The 24,270-nt window shown below is 45.3% G+C and overlaps 1 protein-coding gene across 1 annotated transcript in view; it reads right to left on the bottom strand.

The window, feature by feature from the left end:
- PRKDC (protein kinase, DNA-activated, catalytic subunit) overlaps nucleotides 1-24,270 on the bottom strand; it is a 448,398-nt gene that overhangs the window by 301,664 nt on the left and 122,464 nt on the right. Inside the window, 5 exon segments of the mRNA XM_040433446.1 lie at nucleotides 378-468; nucleotides 2,106-2,212; nucleotides 3,293-3,449; nucleotides 13,056-13,175; nucleotides 13,633-13,719. Of these exon segments, the coding sequence (XP_040289380.1) occupies nucleotides 378-468; nucleotides 2,106-2,212; nucleotides 3,293-3,449; nucleotides 13,056-13,175; nucleotides 13,633-13,719 (562 nt within the window).

Raw genomic sequence — 24,270 nt, 5'->3', positions numbered from 1 at the left:
CTAGTCACCTATAACTCATCGCCGTTTAAATAATTTGTGTGCATTGAACGTAGATCGCTGGGAATATATGGGGGCATTTGGCCATTAAAAAAATTGGGAGATTTTCACATCCTTAATGTTTTACTATGAGAAAGTCATAAGTGACTCTGCAATAAAGTTGGATGTTGCAAGGTCCCCACAATCTTGTCACTCACTTGAAAGCAGTTGCAGTCATGGGACTCCAGGAACTGTACCACAACTTGTACACAAATATAGTATTTTCATGCTTCAAAAACTGGTATCAAATTTCAAAAATCTTAAACTACAACTGGGGCTATTACAGAAATAAATGTAGAGTAAAAAAACTAAATTAGCAAACTTCATGTACAATAAGTTACCTGTTACCAGGCTGCGATTAATTTGTCCCCCCAAAGATCCAAGTAATCGTACAACTCTGTTCCTTACTGCTACCAAAGAGGACTCATCTTTCTATAAAACAAGCAGAAATAAATATGATGGTAGGTATAGAAACCATATAGGACACATCAAGGATAACTGCTGGGAAAATAAAAATAAAAAATTTCTACAGGATGCAAAAATGTGGAGTATAATTCCAGCATTTCCACATAGAATAAGGCTAGCAGCTAAATTATTTAAACCTTAAAGTCTTAATTTACCAAAACTGTTCTGGTTATCCGTAGCAGACAATTGGAGGTCTGTTTCTATTTTTTTCAAATGCTATAGAAAAATACTATTTTGTAAGCCATATATTGTCCTATTTTTATTTTTTTACTTTTAGCAAAACAGGCGCCTGACACAAAGGTGCCTATTGCACTTTAGAATCCATAACCCATATTCTGCTGTGTATGGGAGTACGGATTCACTGTGACCACTCTGAGCGCTACCTGTACCAGCTCTACTACTAGCCTGTACCGATGTGGTATGCAGAGCGAGCTCAAGGCCGGAGCGCCATATCACATTGCTCCTCTGCCTGTGCCAGCTCTGCTAATCATAAAACATATTACAAAAATTTATTTAGTCACCTTTAGATAGGTTTAAATAAAGTAAATTTGTAAGTTTAGGTACATTTTAAACAATTCTAATAAATGAGGCCCATTATGTATCATTGATGCCTATCACTAACAGTATAAGACTGAGTCAAGTCTTAAAGGGGTATTCCCATCTCAGACAATGGGGGCATATCGAAAGGATATGCCCCCATTGTACGATAGGTGTGGGACCAGCACCTATCTCGTAAACGGAGCCGGAAAGGGAAGGAGGGAGCACCGCATATGCACGGCCACCCTCCATTCATTTCTACAGGGCCACCGTAAATAGCTGAGCGCTGGCTCAGCTATTTCCATCAGCCCCACAGAAATAAATGGTAGTGCACCAGGCTTGCGAGCCCACCGGTTCTATTCACTTCAATGGGGCCATCGGAAATAGCGTTCGGCTATTTTCTGTGGACCCATGGAAATGCATGTGCGCCCTCCTACTAGATAGTTTCTAGCAATAAGGAAGGACACTACGAAAAACCTCCCTGGCTGTGATGCTCTCCGATGTGATTGGATCGCGGCACAGCCAGGGAGAAGGAGACGCCCATTGAGAAACCCTGGCGTCTCCTCCTCCTTGTACAGATGCTCAGCATTTACATACTGAGCACAAAAAACTTCAGGACGGCGCAGCGGGGCGTAGGAGCGATGTTTTAAAAAATATAAAAAAGAACTAAATAAAAGCGGGTGGCAGCATCACCACATACTCCGCAAGTACAGGTATTTAGCTCCTATAAGTACAACATATGAAAGGTCCTCTTTAAATGAACAAATTCAGAACATAATGCGAAAAAAAATATTAAATTGTTTTCTACTTTCTGACCACTTTTCCTAAAGAAACCTTAAATGTTGTCCCTCAAACAAAAGATCTGAAATATTTGGGTAGACCAAGAAGTATTTTATATAAACATATTATCATGCTATCAATACAGGCATAATAATGATTAACAAGAACATGCCGATACAGACAGTACTGATTATCAAAGAGTATAAAAATATTTAAAAAGTTATATACTACATACATAACACATGTACGTACGATCATAAATAATGCTCTATTTTGAAATGGCTTACCACAGAGAGTGATTTTGTTCTCTGTATCTGCTTTATAAGATATTTATTAAAACCTTTTTGTGATGCACGAGACAGGCGATCAACGTCAAGAGCACTCAGAGACTCTTCTGAAATAGATCACGTGGAAACATTATATGACATTACATATAGTGCAATACTATAGATCACATTTTGTGTCCCTCATTTTCCCAAACTGAAATACCTTATATTCTATTTCATGACAGCTGGGGATAGAAGAGTTGAAGACCATAACTAACAAGATGACTATTTTTAATGACAAAGTCAAAGTAGTACCTGTATGTCCTATTTTAGTAATTATAAACATACACTGTATACATATCCCTCTCCATAACCATCACTATATACTGTATGGATACAAACATGTACAGTATGTAAATGGATAATTGGTCCAAAGAAAAGCCAATGCTGCATAATACAGCCTCCAAAGTACAAAACTGCTAAGTCAAAGTATGTGCCGTGCAAATTATAGTGCCTGCTAACCGGAGAAGCTTAGAAGCTCCATAAGGTTTTATCCTCTTTGTGGCAGTAAAGCACTGGTCCGTTTAGGACTATTCCTACTTGTTAGAGGATGCCGTTTGTGTGACACATGACAGACCCTCCAGAACGTGAGGCACTCTTTTCAACCGTTCTTGACTCAATCTGGCTAGAGGCAGTTTAATTTGCATTCTGCACACTTTGAATTGGCACCAATAAAGGTGTGTGAATTGGCACCATTCTGTGTGTGCAGCAGCATCTGCTGACGCCATTTTGAAAGGTCTTCAAGCAACTTCTAAAATAATGACAAATGCACTTCATGTCACTGCAATATATCATATTCACTATGAAAAGAATTCATATCCACAGAAAAGTTGGCTGATGGCTGTAGTCAGTACTGCACAGAGGGCCTGCATCTGAGGGCCTATCAAAATTACCTAAATGAGAAAACTTATTGTTTTATTTTGCAGTAAGTGGCTATATATATATATATATATATATATATATATATATATATAAGTTTTACATGACATCACATGTACTTATGAGCCAAAGTGAAAAGTCTGTGCATTGGTGCATATTTTCAAGAATGTTTAACACTATGAACCAGAGAATGCAGACGAGTAACCAATATTGGGGTGTGTTCCTAGTTGAGGACAGCTCCTAAGGAAGCTTAATGAAAACAATAATACCTGAAGATGATGTGTCTGTCAAGTAGCTATCTAGGGACGGCAGAATGTCCTTATAGAATTTCTCAATATCTGAAGGAATTTGAGATGACCAATCATCAAGTGCGTCAAGGCCAGCGTCTGCAAGTGGTGGAAAGCTCAAGCCTAATTTAAAGGCCATCTATAAACAACAAACAACAACTTAAATTATATTTTACGCATTATAGTCAAGTTTAGGCCTCTTTCACACTTGCGTAGTCCGGATCCGGCGTGTACTCCACTTGCCGGAATTACATGCCGGATCCGGAAAAACGCAAGTGTACTGAAAGCATTTGAAGACGGAACTGTCTTCCAAATGCGTTCAGTGTTACTATGGCACCCAGGACGCTATTAAAGTCCTGGTTGCCATAGTAGGAGCGGGGAGCGGGGGAGCAGTATACTTACAGTCCGTGCGGCTCCCCGGGCGCTCCATAATGACGTCAGGGCGCCCCATGCGCATGGATGACGTGATCCATGCGATCACATGATCCATGCGCTTGGGGAGCCCTGACTTCACTCTTGAGCGCCCGGGGAGCCGCACGGACGGTAAGTACACTGCTCCCCCGCTCCCCGCTACACTTTACCATGGCTGCCAGGACTTTAGCGTCCCGGCAGCCATGGTAACCATTCAGAAAAAGCTAAATGTCGGATCCGGCAATGCGCCGAAACGACGTTTGGCTTAAGGCCGTATCCGGATCAATGCCTTTCAATGGGCATTAATTCCGGATCCGGCCTTGCGGCAAGTGTTCCGGATTTTTGGCTGGAGCAAAAAGCGCAGCATGCTGCGGTATTTTCTCCGGCCAAAAAACGTTCCGTTCCGGAACTGAAGACATCCTGATGCATCCTGAACGGATTTCTCTCCATTCAGAATGCATTAGGATAATCCTGATCAGGATTCTTCCGGCATAGAGCCCCGACGACGGAACTCTATGCCGGAAGAAATGAACGCAGGTGTGAAAGAGCCCTAAGTAAGTTGTACAACTATGCAGTGTACGTAAAACACTAACTAAAAACTAAAAGAAGAAAATAACTTTTTGTACGCCTAATTGTTAGCAAGCATTAGGCTGCAGTGGATTTTTCTATTTCATATTCAGTGGCAGACTAAATGCAGCAGCACTCAGCAAAACATTAACTTTATGGATTTTCCATTGCATTCCTGTTATATTTGTTACACATAAATACCCACCTGCCCCAGCAAAGCAAATATCATAAAGGGAGTACTACACTAAACAGTTAGAGTACAATGTAGCTGAATCCCATTTTCCCATTTTTGAAGACCTAGTCCCAAAGAAAGGCGACTCTGCATATTGTTGGGTCACATCTACTCATCTTGCCACGATTTCTTTGTCCAGGATTTTTACACTCACAAGATGGAGATTAAAATGCACATCAATAAAACATCCATTAAAATCACCCACCTAGGTTTCACTTTCGCTTCTTCAGTGGCTTTGAAACTATCACTCCCCCCTTCCGTTTATCTACACCAATCCTCTACCTTTTACTTTTCCAAAGTAGCAAGAAAAGGGGGGTAGAGTGCAGGGACAGACTGGGAACTTAAAGTGGCCCTGGAAAAAAGTGGCTCCATGTTGTAGGAGGGCTTAAATTGACAGAAGGTGGGGAAGCACCAGTAAATAGGGCTAACAGAAGTATGTGGGCCAACAATACGGTAGTGAAGCACAAAATCACTCCCCAGCAGAACCAAATACCAAAGTGCAGCCCCTTACCACAGTATTCAACTGTATGACCGTCATGTGAAAGGTGACACGGTTGAATTCAGAAGGGAACCTATGGCCGTTGGTCAGGTGCATATGTACCTGATGCTGCTACATTAATTAATGCTTGGAGTATCAGATCACCAATATGTACCCTCAGCAGCCATGAGGAGGGCTCAGTCAACCCTCTGGGTGTCGGTCCACCAGGAAAATTCCCTGTGTCTATGGCCAGTTTGCCTCTTGTGGTATGGGTAGGGAAAGGGGCAGGCCAGCAGCCCAAATGATTTATCATTATCCACACTCGTTTTTGGTGTGGAAAATGGTTTAAATCTACACCAGCAAAGGAGCTGGAGTATTATTAAGTCTATCGCAAGACCTGCCAGAGAAAGCGCCAAACCTATGTAAAGACATGCACCTCTACATAACATAAGCACTTCCTCCAGCAGCACAGAGGCATTAAAAGGGGTTGTCAGCTCTGAACACGGATATAAGCTCCCCTTCACACATTTAGCCTTTATCAATGGAACATCAGAGCATTTCTTGCTCCAATGCTCCCCCTTGCCCTACGCTGCTTAGCACAGAGCAAGGGCTGTTTGTTTACTGCAGGTGACGTAACCAGCTTTTTCACAGTATGCTATGCGGAGGCTTCGGCCTAGCAGTGATCCCGGTGACGTCACCGGCATGGATGAGCAGTCTTTAGTGCTGCCCTAGCCTGTAATAACTGCCTGCATACCCACGAGAAGCTCAGTACATCACAAGTAAGGCCTCCTGCACACGACCGTATTTTTTTGCGGTCCGCAAAAAAGGGTCCCGTTTTTCCGTGATCCGTGACTGTTTTTCGTCCGTGGGTCTTCCTTGATTTTTGGAGGATCCACGGACATGAAAAAAAAGTCGTTTTGGTGTCCGCCTGGCCGTGCGGAGCCAAACGGATCCGTCCTGAATTACAATGCAAGTCAATGGGGACGGATCGGTTTGACGTTGACACAATATGGTGCAATTTCAAACGGATAGGTCCCCCATTGACTTTCAATGTAAAGTCAGGAGTTAATATACCATAGGATCGGAGTTTTCTCCAATCCGATGGTATATTTTAACTTGAAGCGTCCCCATCACCATGGGAACGCCTCTATGTTAGAATATACCGTCGGATTTGAGTTACATCGTGAAACTCAAATCCGACAGTATATGCTAACACAGAGGCGTTTCCATGGTGATGGGGACGCTTCAGGTTAGAATATACTAAAATAACTGTGTACATGACTGCCCCAGTCAGAGGGCCCCCCTCCCTCCCCTGTAGTTAACTCGTTGGTGGCCAGTGGGCCCCCCTCCCTCCCCTGTAGTTAACTCGTTGGTGGCCAGTGGGCCCTCTTCCCTGCCTCCCCCTCCTAATTAAAATCCCCCCCCCCCCCCCCCCCCCCATCATTGGTGGCAGCGGAGAGTACCGATCGGAGTCCCAGTTTAATCGCTGGGGCTCCGATCGGTAACCATGGCAACCAGGACGCTACTGCTGTCCCGGTTGCCATGGTTACTTAGCAATTTGTAGAACCATTATACTTACCTGCGAGCTGCGATCTCTGCGTCCGGCCGGGAGCTCCTCCTACTGGTAAGTGACAGCAGTAGCATCCTGGTTGCCATGGTTACCGATCGGAGCCCCAGCGATTAAACTGGGACTCCGATCGATACTCTCCGCTGCCACCAATGATGGGGGGGAGGGAGATTTTATTTAGGAGGGGGAGGGAGGGGAGAGGGCCGCAGGCAGCAGGGGGCAGTCATGTACACAGTTCTTTTAGTATATTCTAACCTGAGGCGTCCCCATCGCCATGGGGAAGCCTCTGTGTTAGAATATACTGTCGGTTCTGAGTTTTCACGAAGTGAAAACTCAGCTATGAAAAAGCTTTTATGCAGACGGATCTTCGGATCCGTCTGTATAAAAAGTAACCTACGGCCACGGATCACGGACACGGATGCCAATCTTGTGTGCATCCGTGTTCTTTCACGGACCCATTGACTTAAATGGGTCCGTGAACCGTTGGCCGTGAAAAAAATAGGACAGGTCATTTTTTTCACGACCAGGAAACACGGATCACGGATGCGGCTGCAAAACGGTGCATTTTCCGAATTTTCCACGGACCCATTGAAAGTCAATGGGTCCGCGAAAAAAAACAGAAAACGGCACAACGGCCACGGGTGCACACAACGGTCGTGTGCAGGAAGCCTAAAGAAGAAAAAGCTAAATGTGTGAAGGGGAGCCTATGTCAAGGGTTGAGCTCTAAACCCGGACAAGAATGCTTGTCCTAAATGGCCGGGACTTTGCGCCCCAGGACGAGGATTCTCGTCCTGCAGTCCTTACACACACACACACACACACACACTGGATGATGCACTGTTATGGGGGGCTCTGTGGATGACACTGATAGGGGCTCTGTGGATGACACTGATAGGGGCTCTGTGGATGACACTGATAGGGGCTCTGTGGATGACACTCAGTGTGGAGGGAGGAGGCGGAGACACTCATGGCGGGACCCGGTGCAGTGATTCTACTCTAATACACCGGGCCCCGCAGCTGTTAAGTACATTCAATCCGAATGGGTCCGCAATTACTGTACTGTACTTACTGTAGTACCTTATGTATAGCATTAAAACAGCACAGACCGGTAGCTCCCTCGGTCATGCGCCGCCTGCCGCAGCTCTCTCCTCATGCGCCGCCTGCCCGCCTGTCTGCTTATCTCACTTTATGAATGAACAGGCAGGCAGCGCATGAGGAGGGAAATGCGGCAGGCGGCGCATGAGGCGGGAGCTGCGGCAGGCGTCTTATAAAGCGAAAAATACGGTAAATAAAAAAAGTTTACATATTAGGTATCACCGTGTCCGTAAGAACCTGCTGTATAAAAATGGCATTCCTTTCCTTCTGCTCCCTGCCGTGTGCCCGTACAGCAGTTTACAACCACACATGGGATGTTTCTGTAAACTACAGAATCAGTGTAATAAATATTGGCGCTTTGTTTGGCTGTTAACCCTTGCTTTGCTACTGAAAAAAATGCATTAAAATGGAAAATCTGCCAAAAAAGTGAAATTCAGAAATTTTATCTCCATTTTCCTTTAATTCTTGTGGAACACCTAAAGGGTTAACAAAGTTTGTAAAATCAGTTTTGAATACCTTGAGGGGTGTAGATTTTAAAAGGGGTCATTTTTGCGTGGTTTCTATTATGTAAGCCCCCACAAAGTGACTTCAGACCTGAACTGGTCCTTAAAAAGTGTTATGAAGATTTTCTTCTAAACTTCTAACGTCCCAAAAAAGGAAAATGTAATTTACAAAATGATCCAAACATGAAGTGGACATATGGGAAATATAAAGTAATAACTATTTTAGGAGGTATCACTATCTATTTTAAAAGCAGGAAAATAAAAATTTAGAAAATTGCAAATTTTTCTCAATTTTGGGTAAATTTTGTATTTTTTTTTTATAAATAAAAAGGAAATATTTTGACTCAAATTTACAACTGTCATGAAGTACAATATGTGACGAGAACACAATCTCAAAATGGCTTGGATAAGTAAGCGCCTTTTTAACTTATCACCACATAAAGTGACATGTCAGATTTGCAAAAAATTGCCTGGTCGTTAAAGAGGACCTTTCATGAGTTTAGCCCTAGTCTAATTATGATCTTACCTTACCTAGGGCGGCCTCCACTGATGCCATGGCACTTCTTTATTTATTTTTTTATCCCAAAGACCCCCCCCCCCCCCCCCCCCCTGTTGATTTCTGCGCATTATATTATAATGAGCTGACTCTGTTATACTAGGCAGAGACTCTCAGTTTCGCTGGGGGCGGTTGTCTTCTCCCTGCCTGTGAGCGCATCCAATCAGAGTACCCAGCAAAATTGCGAGTCACCGCCTAGAATAACCAAGTCGGCTCATTATAATATAAGGCGCCGAAATCAGACTAGGGCTAAACTGATGAAAGGTCCTCTTTAGGCCCCTTGTAGACGAGCAATCCTTCCGCAGAGAGTATGCATCACAGCTCTCGGCCTGACCTCCCAGCACTGACTGGATTCACATAGCATTATATTGATTTATGATGTTATGTAACCCTTACAGTTCTAGAATGTATTGGATAACATTGGCAGCATTATACAAGTGTTATCCAATACATTCCAGAACTGTAAGGGTTACATAGCATCATAAATCAATATAATGCTATGTGACCCCCGGCAGCGATGGGAGTTCAGGCAGGGAGCTGCGATGCGGACTCGCTGTGGGAGGAATGCTCATCTGCAAGGGACCTTAAAGGGCTTCTGTCACCCCACTAAACTTTTTTTTTTTGTGTGTACTTATAATCCCTATCCTGCGATATATCTATACATTATGGTATTAATCATTTTCGTTCAGTAGATAAGTCAAAAAAATTACTTTTATAATATGCTAATTACCTGTCTACCAGCAAGTAGGGCGTCTACTTGCTGGTAGCAGTCGCAAAAAAACGCCCCCTCCTCCTGTTGATTGACAGGGCCAGCGGCGATATCCTCCTCCGACTGGCCCTGTCAGCATTTCAAAAATCGCGCGCCTGTGTTGATTCGGCGCAGGCGCACTGAGAGAAGGAGGCTTGCCTCCTCAGCACTCCCTCAGTGCGCCTGCGCCGATGACGTCTTCTCTTTCGGAGTGCGATTTTTGAAATGCTGACAGGGCCAGTCAGAGGAGGAGATCGCGGCTGGCCCTGTCAATCAACAGGAGGAGGGGGCGGTTTTTTGCTGCTGCTACCAGCAAGTAGACGCCCAACTTGCTGGTAGACAGGTAATTAGAATATTATAAAAGTACGTTTTTTGACATATCTACTGAACGAAAATAATTAATAACATAATGTATAGATATATCGCAGGATAGGGATTATAAGTACACCAAAAAAAAATATGAGTTTAGTGGGGTGACAGAAGCCCTTTAAGGTGAAAAATGTCAAGTTCCTTAACGGGCTAATAAATATTCCCAATCATTCATATTGTTTTTTTGTTTTGTTTTGTTTTTAACCCCTTAAGGACCCTGCCATATTTCACCTTAAGGATCAGGCCATTTTTTGCAAATTTGACATGTGTCACTTTATGTGGTGATAACTTTAAAACCCTTTCACTTATCAGGGCCATTCTGAGACTGTTTTCTCGTCACATATTGTACTTCATGACAGTGGTAAAATTGAGTTAAAAAAAAAAATTATAAAAAGAAAAATACCAAATTTAGAAAAAAAATTGCAACTTTCCAAATTTCAATTTCACTACTTTTATAATAGATAGTAATAACTCAAAAATAAGTTATTACTTTACATTTCCCATATGTCTACTACATGTTAGGATCATATTGTGAATGGCATTTTATTTTTTAGGGACGTTAGAAGGCTTAGAAGTTTAGAAGCAAATCTTGAAATTTTTCCGAAAATTTGCAAAACCCACTTTTTAAGGACCAGTTCAGGTCACTTTGTGAGGCTTACATAATAGAAACCATTATAAATGACCCCATTTTAGAAACTACACCCCTCAAAAAATTCAAAACTGATTTTACAAACTTTGTTAACCCTTTAGGTGTTCCACAAGAATCCCCCCTGATGCACCCCCTTGAGTAGAAACTCCAAAAAAGTGACCCCATTTTGTAAACTACGGGATAAGGTGGCAGTTTTGTTGGTACTATTTTAGGGTACATATGATTTTTGGTTGCTCTATATTACACTTTTTGTGAGGCAAGGTAACAAAAAAATAGCTGTTTTGGAACTGTTTTTATTTTTAGTTATTTACAACATTCATCTGACAGGTTTGATCATGTGGTATTTTTATAGAGCAGGTTGTTACAAGCACGATAATACCAAATATGACAGTATCCACATTCTGAAAGCCGTATTTTTTATTTATTTTTTGGGCGACTGTCTTGTGTAGGGGCTCATTTTTTTCGGGATGAGATGAAAATTTGATTGGTACTATTATAGGGTGCATATAACTTTTTGATCACTTGCTATTACACTTTTTGTGATGTAAGGTGACAAAAAATAGCTTTTTTGACAGATTTCATATTTTTATTTTTTTAAGGTGTTCACCAGAAGGGTTAAGTCATGTATATTTTTATAGAGCAAGTTATTATGGACGCGGCGATGCCTAAGTCATGTGATCGTTTTATAGAGCCGGGCGATACCCAATATGTCTACTTTTCTTTTCTTTTTTTTTTCCCCACTTTATTTTTTGTCCCACTCTGGGACTTTCAAATTTAGGGGGTCTGATCCCCTTTACAATGCATGACAAAATTTCTGTATTGTCATGCATTGAATGTAAGTGTATTACACACTGTAATACACTTACAGCCTTCCTGCCTGTGAGATCCATGGATGTTGCCCAAAAGGATTGAAACTTCAGGGTTTGAAATTAGTGAATAGGAAGGAGGTTGTTTGGAATAATTCCCTTGGCAAGCTCAAGGTCTGAATGTGGATTTTGACCTTAAATCATATAAATTCTAGGTGGACATTTACTAGTGAAAGATAAAGGAATTTCCTGGCTGTAAGGTTTTAAAGTAACAAGATGTCAGAAGAGGATAGAGGATTCCATTCCTAATAAGTGTATAAAATCATGTGAAAATTGTTTTACATTTATTTTTAAGATCATATGTATTATGCAGATTAACAAATGTACTGTGAGTGAAATGCGGTCTCCGTGTGCAAGCAGTTCCGAGAACAGCCCGATGAAGGCCCCCGGAGGCTGTTCTCGGAACTGCCTGCTCCCGGTGACCGCATTTCATTTCAGACCGGCTCGCGCACAAGCACAGGTAAGGACTTACCTGTGCCTTGCCGGACTTGTCAGTTAAGATGGCAGATCGCATGTGTTCGCGGGCGAAAACAGCGAACTGACCATCACTGTAGGGGATTACTATCCAGATGGGTTTATAAAAATCACATGATTTAATATAAGTAAAATAGTATTTTTTATTTTAAAGAAGACTATACGGATTATGGGGGACAGTTATTAAAAAAAAAATCTGCGTGGATAATGATAAATGAGTCTGGCCTGCCCCTTTCCCTGCCTACACCACAGGATGGGTGTAAATAAAAGGAAGAGAGGGAGTGATAGTTTCAGAGACCCTGAAGAAGCGAAAGAGAAACCTAGGTGGGCGATTTTAATGGATGTTTTATTGATGTGCATTTTAATCTTCATCTTGCGAGTATACAAAATCCTGGACAAAGAGGCTGTGGCTGGCCATACTCCACTTTTGTACTTTCTCTGCAATTGTGGAAAAAAATGGGTAATGTGGTGAAAGGGGAAGATGCCCCTATCAACGAAAAGTGTGGTGATTGACTGCAGCGATTGCAACAGGCTGTGGAGTTTAAAGGGTTATTACCATCTCAGACATCGCTAGGATATGCCTCCAGTGTCTGATAGGTGTGGGTCCCACCTTTGGGACCCGCACCTTTGTATAGGACGGAGCCCACAAAGTCCCAGAGGGTGCACATCGTATGTGCTGCCGCCCTCCATACATTCATATGGGAACACCGAAAATAGCCGAGCTCTGGTTCAACTATTTCTGTCAGCCCCAAAGAAGTGAATGGAGTGGTGGGCATGCTTGCGTGGTGCACCTCCCATTCACTTCAATAGGACTTCCAAAAATAGCCAAGCATGCCACTTGGCTATTTTTGGTGCTCCCTTAGGAATGAATAGAGGGTGGCCGTGCATGTGTGGTGCAGGCTCCGCTCTAAGTACAAGTGCGGGTCAGACATTCCCTAGCAATATGCCCCCAATGTTTGAGATGGGAATAACCCTTTAAGTAGAGAAGACTAGTAACAATGAATGTCGATTTCCCTGATTTGTACCATATATCTGGTTTGGAGCAATGCAAAATCCATATTTATAACACCGTGCGTTGAAGAGGACCGACTTCATTTTTTTACAGCAGGGCTCACATCCTGAACTCAAAAGTTTTACTTGTTAGTATAATTGCTACTAGTAATCACCGTGGTAAAAGTCTTCCAATATGATATACCCTTTAGTCTGTTATACAAAGCTGTCATAACTTACTTGTAAAGAAGGGATGTACGCTTTCATATCATGCTTGATGATATCAGGAGGCAGAGAAAGGATGAAAGTTAAGCAAGATGCCAAAAGCTCATCCTTAAATTGCTTCATTTTAGAAGATACCTATTAGTAATAAGTACATCGTTATAAAAACAGAAGCGTATCCACAAGTAAAATGTATAATAAATAAACTAAATAAAAAAAAAAAAAGTTCAAGAAGTTTTACATCCAAAACATAAAAATTGCCATAAATCAGCAAACGCCAGAAACAAATTGTCTAATACAAATCACAAAAGTGATAAGAAATATGGCTGGTCATGTGACCAATATAGGCGCGTTGCCATATCTAGGAACACGTTTAGCATACAGTGCTTCTGAGGAGAGGAGCTCTGTCCTATGTACGGCATTCAGACTTCACATGGAAGGATCTGTAAACCACTGTATTTTATATTTTTTTTTTCTGTGGCACACATGGTCCTAATGAAATGCAGTATCACTATATGCAGGATGCATGTGATAACAGAGAAATTAGACTTAACAAATATATTTTAAGTTTGGTTTGGAAACATCAAAACCTTACCTCTTTGCCAAATTTCAGAAACAGAGCAAAGCAAGACATTTTTTCTGGATTTTGAGGACATTTGCCAGAACTGTTCAGACTGACACCCTACAAGTACAAAATTTCAAAGATTCAATTTCAACATTGAAAAATGTAGCACTAAAGCAACTTGAAATTAACATTTATCTGTGGGTAGAAATTCAGGATTCTGAAGGTAGCCATATGCATAATGATGTACAATTTCAAACCAAAGTGACTGTCAAGCCGTCCCATTGAAGTGAATAGGGTGGAGGAGTTGTAACTACACCTGCTCACTGCTGCAATGTAGATGGCGAGCAGGTAAACCGAGAAGAGAATAAGAGCGCTGCGTTCTCTTCAAACACCTGATCAACGCGGGTGCTGGCAGTCGGGCCCCCGCCGATCTGATATTGATGACCTATCCTGAGGACAGGTCATGAATATAGCAAAAGTGGGAAACCTCTTTAATCCATATATACGTGAGTAAAAGCACTTGATTAGAGATGTTTGTTGTCCCCCTTGCTGGTATTCTGACACTTCCTGGGTCCTCCTCTTGTCTGTACTTCCTAGTCATTTTCAACACAAAGGATATAACTGCTCAGCCAATCATTGGCAAGAGAACTGACTGGCCTAATGCAGTGATTGGCTGAGATGAGCAGTCATTTCCTCTGTGTCCACAGGAACCAGGGAGTGGAGACCAATAGTGGACCAGGGAAGCATCAGAATAGCAGCAAAGGGGGATCAGTGACGTGACTACTACTCATTTAATTGATTTATTTTTACCTAGTTAAGTGCCATGTTTCAAATCCTTTATAAAAAGGAGATTTTTTGTGAAACTCACCTGTAAAATCTTTTTCTCGTCTTTTCCATTGGGGGACACAGACCATGGGTATAGCTTGGGCCATTACTAGGAGGAGACACTAGGAGGCAACTAATAAAAAACATCTCCTCCTCCACTGGCTATACCCCCATGCTTCAACAGGAGCACCTCAGTGCGTGCAAAAGCAGTAGGAGAAGGAGATCAGAAACTAAATATTAACAAAGAAAAGCAAAACCAAGAAACACTGCCATCGGACCGTTAACCATAAGGTCCCACTAGAATAGAACCAACCCCTCCTGCAACAGACAAGAATGGGTGGGAGCTGTGTCCACCCAATGGAAAAGACGAGAAAAAGATTTTACAGGCGAGTTTCACAAAAAATCTCCTTTTCTCGCCCATTCCATTGGGGGACACAGACCATGGGATGTCCTAGAGCAGTCCATGGGGTGGGAAGACCAGCACCTCCAGAGGGAAAACGTCCAACGGTTAAACAGGAACCACAGCCTGCAATACCTTGCCCCCTAGGGCAGCATCACCCGACGCCAAAGAGTGCAGCTGGTAGAACTTTGTAAAGGTGTGTAAGGACGACCAGGTGGCCGCCTTACAAAGTTGTGATGTAGAGGCTCGATTGCGACTAGCCCAGAAGGCCCCCACCACCCTGGTGGCGTGCGCAGTAACCCCCGCTTGGGGGAACCCTACACCGGGACCAATAGGCCATGGCAATAGTCGACCGAATCCACCGAGCAACAGTGACCTTGGAGGCCGCCAGACCCTTACGAGGCCCCTCGGGAACAACAAAAAGGGAGTCCGAGCGGCAAAGTGGGGCAGTAACCAACAGGTACACCCTAAAGCACGGACAACATCCAGAGAATGGAGAGCACGCTCCTTGGGGTTCGCCGGAGCGGGGCAAAAGGATGGCAGGACTATGTCCTAATTAAGGTGGAAGGCGGAAACCACCTTGGGCAAAAAGGAAGGGACAGGGCGCAGTACCACCTTGTCCTTGTGGAAGACCAAAAAGGGCTCTTTAGAGGAAAGGGCGGAAAGCTCCGATACCCTCCTGATAGAGGTGATGGCCACCAAAAAGACCACCTTCCAGGTGAGAAAGCTCAGGTAAATGTTCCTCAGGGTCTCAAAAGGAGCCGCCTGGAGAGAAGACAGAACCAGGTTCAGATCCCAGGGGGGCAGAGGAGGGACATACGGAGGGACCGAATGCGCCACCCCCTGCAGGAAGGTCTTCACCGGACCTAGCAGAGCCAGAGAGTGCTGAAAGAAATCGGCCAGAGCGGAGACCTGACCCTTCAGAGAGCTCAGGGACATTCCTATCTCAAGACCCGACTGGAGAAAGGAGAGGACCACCGGAACGGAGAAATTAAGGGGAAAAATGCCTATCTTCTCACAAAAGGCAAGAAAGGCCTTCCAGGTATGATAGTATATCCAGGAGGAAGCTGGTTTCCTGGCTTTGATCATGGTCTTCACGACAGAGTCTGAGAAGACCCTCTTCTTCAAGATGGTGGTCTCAACAGCCACGCCGTTAAACAAAGTGGTTGCAAATTCTGGTGGAAGAGAGGTCCTTGAGACAGCAGGTCCTCCCTGAGAGGAAGAGGCCACGGAACGTCCGCCAGCATCCGAGAACCAGGCGCGGCGAGGCCAATCGGGAGCGATGAGGATGGTCAGGATTCCTTCTGCCGCGACCCTGCGAAGAACCTTTGGGGGTAGAGGCAGTGGTGGGAAGACAGAGGAGAGCGAAGTCTTGCCACGGAGACACCAGAGCGTCCACCCCGTACGCCTCCAGAACCCGAGCTTGGGCCAGGAACGTGGAACCTTGTTGTTGAGCCTGGACGCCATAAATTCCACGTCCGGGCGGCCCCAACGGCGACAGACGTCCTCGAATACGTCAGGATGCAGAGACCACTCTCACGGATCCACCCTGTTGCGGCTGAGAAAGTCCGCCGTCCAGTCTTCGACCCCTGGGATGTACACTGCAGACAATATTGGAACGTGAGCCTCCGCCCACTGGAGGATCCTCTTCACCTCCTGCATCACCGGCCGGCTGCGGGTTCCGCCCTGATGATTGATGTAGGCCACGGCTGTGGCATTGTCCGACTGGATCCTTACCGGGAGACCCGCCAGGAGGGGGGGTCCAATGAGACAGAGAGAGGAAAATTGCTCTGAGCTCCAATATGTTGATCGGAGGACTTCTGACCACACCCCCTGAACCGTCCGAGCCCGGAGAACGCCGCCCTAACCCAGGAGACTGGTATCGGTGGTGACGACTGTCCAGGAGATTGGGAGGAAGGATTTCCCCGATGTCAGATTCTGAGGGGACAGCCACCACGGGAGGTTCATGCGAACCCGAGGAGGAAGGCGGATCCGAGAGTCCAGACCCTTCGATGTCCTGTCCCAGAAAGACAGGATCGCCTGCTGCAGAGGCCGAGTGTGAAACTGGGCAAAGGGGACTGTCTCGAAGGAGGCCACCATAAGCCCCAGAACCTGCATGCACTCCCGAATGGAGAGACACGGGGAATGCAGAAGGCGAGACACGACTCCCGTATCCGTGAGAACTTGCATTCCTGGAGGAATACCCGGGCTGCAGTAGTGTCCATAATCATCCCCAGGAAGGTCACCCTCTGGGAAGGTTGGAGAGAGGACTTCGGGAAGTCGATCAGCCAGTCGAACTGTTGCAGAGTCTGAACAGTGACGCTGTCTTCGGCCTGGGAACGAGAGGGAGCCTTTATCAGAATGTCGTCCAGGTAGGGCAGCACAGATATGCCCCTGGTACGGAGAAGCGCCATGATCGGCACCAAGATCTTTGTGAATACCCGCAGGGCTGTCGCCAGCCCAAAGGGAAGGGCGACGAACTGATAATGACGGTCGCCAATGGCGAAGCGCAGGAACCTGTGGTGAGATTCTGCGATAGGGACATGCAGATAGGCATCCCGGTTGTCCACCGACGCGAGGAACTCCCCTAGAAGAAGAGAAGCAATAACTTAGCGGATGGATTCCATCCGGAAACCTCCGCACCCGCAGGGACTTGTTTAACAGCTTCAGGTCCAGGACCGGACGCACTGATCCCCCCTTCTTTGATGAAAGAAACGTTCCGGAGGTCTGGAAACTAATTCTATCTTGTAACCGGGAGTTACAATTTCCAGGGCCCAGGCGTCTTGAACGTGAGCCCTCCAGACATGCTGAAAGGAAAGCAGACGGTGGGGGCGCCCCTTCAGGCGGAGGACTGCTTGGGAACCGCGGGGCGGGCAGAACTCCTCTGGAACTGTGCCCGCGGGCACCAGGAAGGTTGAGGCTTAAAGGAAGGCTTCTTGCGGGAGTCCTGAGAGCCGCCGGAGGAGGGAGCTGTCGCAGACCTAGAGGAGGAAAAGCGCCGAAAGGAATGGTTTCTAGAACCAGAGGCATCGGGAGGTGGAGCGGTGCTAACCACAGGCACCATAGGTGGTGGATCAGTGGCCACCATGCGTTCCATAGCCATGGCCGCGCGTGAGACTTGGGCCAAGTCCGCGGCCGCCCTAGCTATGGCAGAGGCCCAGGAGGGCTCCGAAGGGGCGGAGGAGGGACTGGGCTGGTTTGGTGGAGGGAGAGGAGGAGGCGGATGATCCTGTCCCGAGGCAAGGCAAGAGTCACAGGAGTCTGTAACAGATAGTGGCAAACCACAGACCTTACAGGATCCCAGTGAGACCTAAGGTGTCGCTTTAGATTTTTGGGGGTCCCCAGGTCTTGGCATGATGGCGGCAATGCCGGAGTCAGGGTCTCCTACAGCTTTGCGGAACACTATCTGTCCTACCGTGACCTGTGAGGAGCTCGAGTAGCATTCAAGCGTAGAGAGGCGCTGAGGCAAAGCGGAAGCGCCGGAGCTGATGCGATAGGCTCCGCCCCCCCAGTCACGTCACAGATTGCGCAAAAAATCACGGTGAAAAAATTGTGCGCGGGGGAACTATGACAAAGGGCAGACCCCGGCTCCGAAAATGGCGCCCACCGCCAGAATGCAGGGAACAAGAAGGAATCCCTCCTCCCTCTCAACCAGCCGGCCCTCCCAGATCCACAGGTAAGCCCTAAAGAACCGCGTCACAGTGTGAGCACGGGGGGAGGGGGAGCTTGCAGGAGAGCCGATGAACTTATCTGAGTCCTGCAGGCTTCACCCTCTGTACCGGACCAGCAGGGGGTCACCTCTTCAGTCATCTGGCACAAGGAGTGGCAGTGCATTGGATAGAGGGCAGGACTAGGTGACCCCGGATCTGGTAGGCCACTGGAGCTGCAGGTCGAGCCCGGTTCCACTTATCTTCTGGGGGGGAAAGGGAGGTAGCCGGGGATGTCCATTCGACCCCGGCGCTCGCTCCACAGAGAGACAAGGGATGCACCATGCGACCCTGCGTCCTCTGTTTAGAAAAAAAACAAACAGGAGGAGAAACAACTACAGGGACAACCCTGCAGGAGCAGGAGTGTCACCTCCTTATCCGACACTAAGCTAAAACTGAGGTCCTCCTGTTGGAGCATGGGGGTATAGCCAGTGGAGAAGGAGCTGTTTTTGATTAGTTGCATAGTGTCTCCTCCTAGTAATGGCCTAAGCTATACCCATGGTCTGTGTCCCCCAATGGAATGGGCGAGAAAAAAAGAAATAAAAAAATATATATATATATAAAAAAAAAAAAAAAATCAAGCATATTTTCCATTAAAAATCAAGCATGCTTTCCATTTACATGCAGTTAAAAAAAACTATCCAGTGAAAAGTTACAAGTACTTACATACTATGGTGCCACCTAATGTTTAAAGGGAGTCTGTCACCAACCTGACCGGTTTTAAACCAATCACATAGTTCAGTGGGACACAAAGACATGACACAGATGTTAACTTTGTTTCGTTTTTCAGATCATTCAAATCGCCCAAAAAAGTAGTTTTTATTATATGCTAATGAGCTGTCGCAAGTGCCCAGGGGCGGAGAGTCTGCTGAAAGTGCCCAAGTTCCCCCGCCTCACTCGCACCTAACTCCGCCCCTCAGTAAGCCCAGGCCAGCCCTGTGACATCATATTTCCCTATAAGCCGTTCGTGCATCGCAGAGGCACAGATATATGCAGTGCGCATGCGCCGATTTTACACCAGTAACTGGCACATGCGCACTGCATATCTCTGTGCCTCTTCACACTGTGGGCAGAACACTGCGCATGGCCGGGCCCGGCAGCGATGCGCGAACAGCCTATAGGGATATATGATGTCACAAAGCTGGCCTGAGCTTACTGAGGGGTGGAGTTAGGCGCGAATGAGGCAGGGGAACTTGGGCACTTTCAGCAAACTCTCCGCCCCTGGGCACTTGCCACGGCTCATTAGCATATCATACAAACTACTTTTTGGGCGATTTGGATGATCTGAAAAACGAAACAAAAGTAACATCTGTGTCATGTCTTTGTGTCCCACTGAACTATGTGATCGGTTTAAAACCGGTCAGGTTGGTGACAGACTCCCTTTAAAGTATATTGCAACATGCATGTCCATCTACTGACCTATGTGTTGCCGGTCACACATGCTCAGTCACTTCCAAAGCCAAGTTTCTGAAAAGTGATGCTCTGTCACTGCAGAGCACCTAAAAGAAATAAAATTACTTCCAGGTGTTCATTACAGAGGGTATAAGAAAAATGGCTATTCCTATAGGAAACTATTTCTTTTCAGCTTTTTTGCAATAAACATTGAATCCATAAGCAGACACATGCGTGTAGGGAGAATGACTGAACATGCTTGAACAGCAGCAGATGGACCTGCAGATTGCAGAACATACTATGCAAGTAAAACGTCAACTCTTCACTGGATAGTTTTTTTTAATAGCATGTAAATGGCAAATATGCTTCATTTTTATGATAAAAAAATATGAATATGACACTAAATAGTAAGACAACCACTGAAGTGGTAAAGCTATCCAAAATGTAAAAAACATTCCTAAAAGTTAATCATGGATTTATATGTGAAGCCATTTTAAATTGTCATATCACATATATTTAGTTTGCCTATGATCTAAATACTTATAAAATTGGACTGAAGGATGTTACAATCTAACCAACATCATTACGGTAGACCGTAAAAAAGCAGTTTAAGGGCTCATGTGCACAGCCACAAAACACGGACACAGGCCGTGTGCATTCCGCATTTTGTGGAACGGAACATCCTGAGATCTATAGAACTGTCCTATCCTTGTCCGAAAAACGGACAAGAATAGGACATGTGCTATTTTTTGGCAGATGCCACAGGACGGACATATGGATGTAGACAGCACACAGGGTGCTGTCCGGATCTGTCATAGCCCCACTGTAGTGAATGGGTATCCGGCTGGCAGAAAATAAGAATCAGATGCGGACCAAAAATACGTTCCGTTCGTGTGCATGAGCCCTAAGAAAAAATTAAGATGTATGTATGTGTGTGTATATATATATATATATATATATATATATATATATATATATATATATATATATATATATATAAAAAAAGGCAGCAACACAAAAATAAAATTAAAAAAATACTTTATTCACCTCAGTGGCAATGGTGACGTTTCGGCTCTGTATCCGAGCCTCTCTCGGGGAGAAAGGCTCGGATACAGAGCCGAAACGTCGCCATTGCCACTGAGGTGAATAAAGTATTTTTTTAATTTTATTTTTGGAGTGCTGCCTTTTTCCTATCTATTGTTGAGGGATTGACTAGTCCCAGCAGGCCATGCACCCATCATTATCTTGAGGCTGTGCTGCCCTGTTTTTCATTATAAATATATATATATATATATATATATATATATATATATATATATATATATATGTCAGGTCCATAAATATTGGGACATCAACACAATTCTAAGATTTTTGGCTCTATACACCACCACAATGGATTTGAAATGAAAAGAACAATATGTGCTTTAAATGCAGACTGTCAGCTTTAATTTGAGGGTATTTACATCCAAATCTGGTGAACGGTGTAGGAATTACAACAGTTTGCATATGTGCCTCCCACTTGTTATGGGACCAAAAATAACGGGACAATTGGCTTCTCAGCTGTTCCATGGCCAGGTGTGTGTTATTCCCTCATTATCCCAATTACAATGAGCAGATAAAAGGTCCAGAGTTCATTTCAAGTGTGCTATTTGCATTATGAATCTGTTGCTGTCAAATCTCAAGATGAGATCCAAAGAGCTGTCACTATCAGTGAAGCAAGTCATCATTAGGCTTAAAAAACAAAACAAACCCATCAGAGATAGCAAAAACATTAGGAGTGGCCAAAACAACTATTTGGAACATTCTTTTAAAAAAAAAAAAAAAGGAACGCAGCATCTACCTGCCTCCGTGATGGGGAAAGTATCCAAGAAGGGTCGAGCTCGTCCATCAGCTCCCCTTACGGCATCCCAGGGAAACCTGTGTTCATACTTTGCCAAACAGGCCAGCCCTTAAGAGAGAATGTGGACAGACCAGACCAGCTCCGTCCAAGATGGCAGCAGCTCTGAGGCCTCCATCCGGCCCTCAGGGACGAGAGCCCCGCCCGTAAGACATCGACGATACTGCTCTGCGCCGCCTGCGGCACGGCCCAACAATGGGACCTCCACCGGGACCAAAATTAATCCAGGCTCCAAGGCTCTTCCAGCACCAGAAGCGCAAAATGGCGGCCACACCTTCCTCAGCAGAATCGGCAGGAAACCACAGCACCTGCCAGCACTGTGGAAGATGCAGACCACCTGGAGGATGAAGACAGCATAACCCCTCAGGCAAGCCTTCCAATACCCTCTCCCTCCTTGCTACCATCCTCCGTTGCCCCATTGCTTCCTTATACCGCCTCTCACAACCCAGGGTCCATGCTGCGACCTGGAGTGCAAATTTTCAAGCCGCACTCCTATGCTACATTACCCCCTCGCTCCTATACCTCAGTGCCCCATGCTCCTCATACAAAAAGTCCGGATACCGGATCCCAAGAGCTGACACGCACTGAAACAGCCAATTGCCATCAGCAAGATCAATCCCCCTCCCAGAAGAACGTGGGCAGAGTACTGGGGGCCCTCTGTCTCCACCAGAATCACCTAATCACTCCCTGGCGGCTTCTCCACATTGGTCGCCCGGGTCCTCTTGGGATAATTCTCAGAGCAGGGCACCAGATCAGTCTCCTAATATGCACATGTAAGCCTCAAAACCCAGGGGGCTACACCCACCCATCCTCATTTGCAACTCCATAGAAACCACTCAGCTGTGCAATCCAGGTCACCTTCTACAGCACCTGACGAAGACTCAAGACCACAAACTATAGACGACTTACGTGCTTTTCTCTGCAACTTACCATCTAAGGAGGACTTATCCAACTTTGCAGCTAATATTTTACAGGAGTGCAAACAAGAATTTGCCCAAATTTATCTACACTTAACGAACAAGTAAACTCTATTGCTCAAGACCACACAACAGTCTCGGCCAAAGTGAAAGCTCTTCAAGATGTCACTCAGACCCAAAGGACTCAAATACATGCTCTTCAACAACACTTAGATGACTTGGAGAATCGTGGACGTCGCAATAATCTTCGCATTAGACGTCTCCCAGAATCTTTTTCTACTGCTGACCTTTTTCCCACCCTCCTGTCAATATTCAATAACCTTCTGGAGCGCCCTAAAGACCACCCCCATCGAAATAGACAGGGCACACCGAGCTCTACGCCCACCAGCGCCTGAGGGATCAAGACCCAGAGATGTTATTTGCAGGATCCATTTCTATGCGGTTAAAGAATAGATCCTTTTTAAAGCCAGGCAATGGCAAGCTCTGTCATTTGAAGGGTCGTCCATCATGATCCTGCAAGATCTATCCCGCTACCCGCTCACTCAACGAGCAGCACCGAAACCTCTCCTCACTTTACTGCGAGACCGAGAAATACCTTATCGTTTGGGCTTTTTTTTGCTTTGATAGCAGGTCATAAAGGTAAATCAGCTTCACTTCACTGCAATGAAGATCTCCCTGGATTTTTCAACAGTCTCCAGCTACCATTTGTGGACATTGGCCCTCGGCCCACCTTCACCCCACCTAACTCTACTCCTCAGCAAGGACTCTCGAGTTCACAAATCTCTGCAAAAGGCACCCAGGGCTCTCTACCCTTCTCCCTTAGAAGACGGAACCAACGGCCCAACGGTCCACTGAGAAATTCGAGGGCGCCCATCCTGGAAATGTTATACATCTGGAATTGTTTCTTTCTCCATTATTTGATGCCTGTCAGGTTTTTTCTTTTTAGTCTTATGCTACAGGTGATGCTGTTTCATACTGCAATACAGTAGTTCGATTTGTCTACGGGGGTGACAGATGGACCTCCTTCTCGTTAACTGTCACTTTCCCCACATAGCCTGAGACACTCTCTTGGGAGGATTTTTCTAGTGACCGTCTCTTAGGACCAAGTGGTCTTTTTACGTTGATTATTTCCCCTTATCTTCTTTTTTAGGTTCCTCTCCCCTCCCTCCCTCCCTAGTCTTTCTTTTCCCTCCCCTCTGTTTGTCCTCTCTTGTCGTTACGATCTTTCTTACATTCTGCAGTTCCGTGTAGGATTTCTACGATGACGTCACTCAAAATCGCGTGATTCAATGCGAACGGCCATAACTCACCTCAGAAACTGCATCAGGTTCTTCATCATTTCCACCGTCAACAAGCACATATTGTTTGCATCCAGGAAACGCATTTTAGGGAAGGATCTGCGCTTGGCGTCCGGCATCGTCAATACACAACCTGGCATGTTGCAAATAATAAGCTCAACAAGTCCAAAGGAGTTGCCATAGCAATTCACAAGTCCTTGACTTACCAATTACTGGACTGTGTGGTCGATCC

This window comes from Bufo bufo, chromosome 5, assembly GCF_905171765.1.
Source record: "Bufo bufo chromosome 5, aBufBuf1.1, whole genome shotgun sequence".
NCBI classification, from domain to species: domain Eukaryota; kingdom Metazoa; phylum Chordata; class Amphibia; order Anura; family Bufonidae; genus Bufo; species Bufo bufo.
Note: the sequence above shows the minus strand (reverse complement) of the source record. Positions and strands in the feature narration are given on the sequence as shown.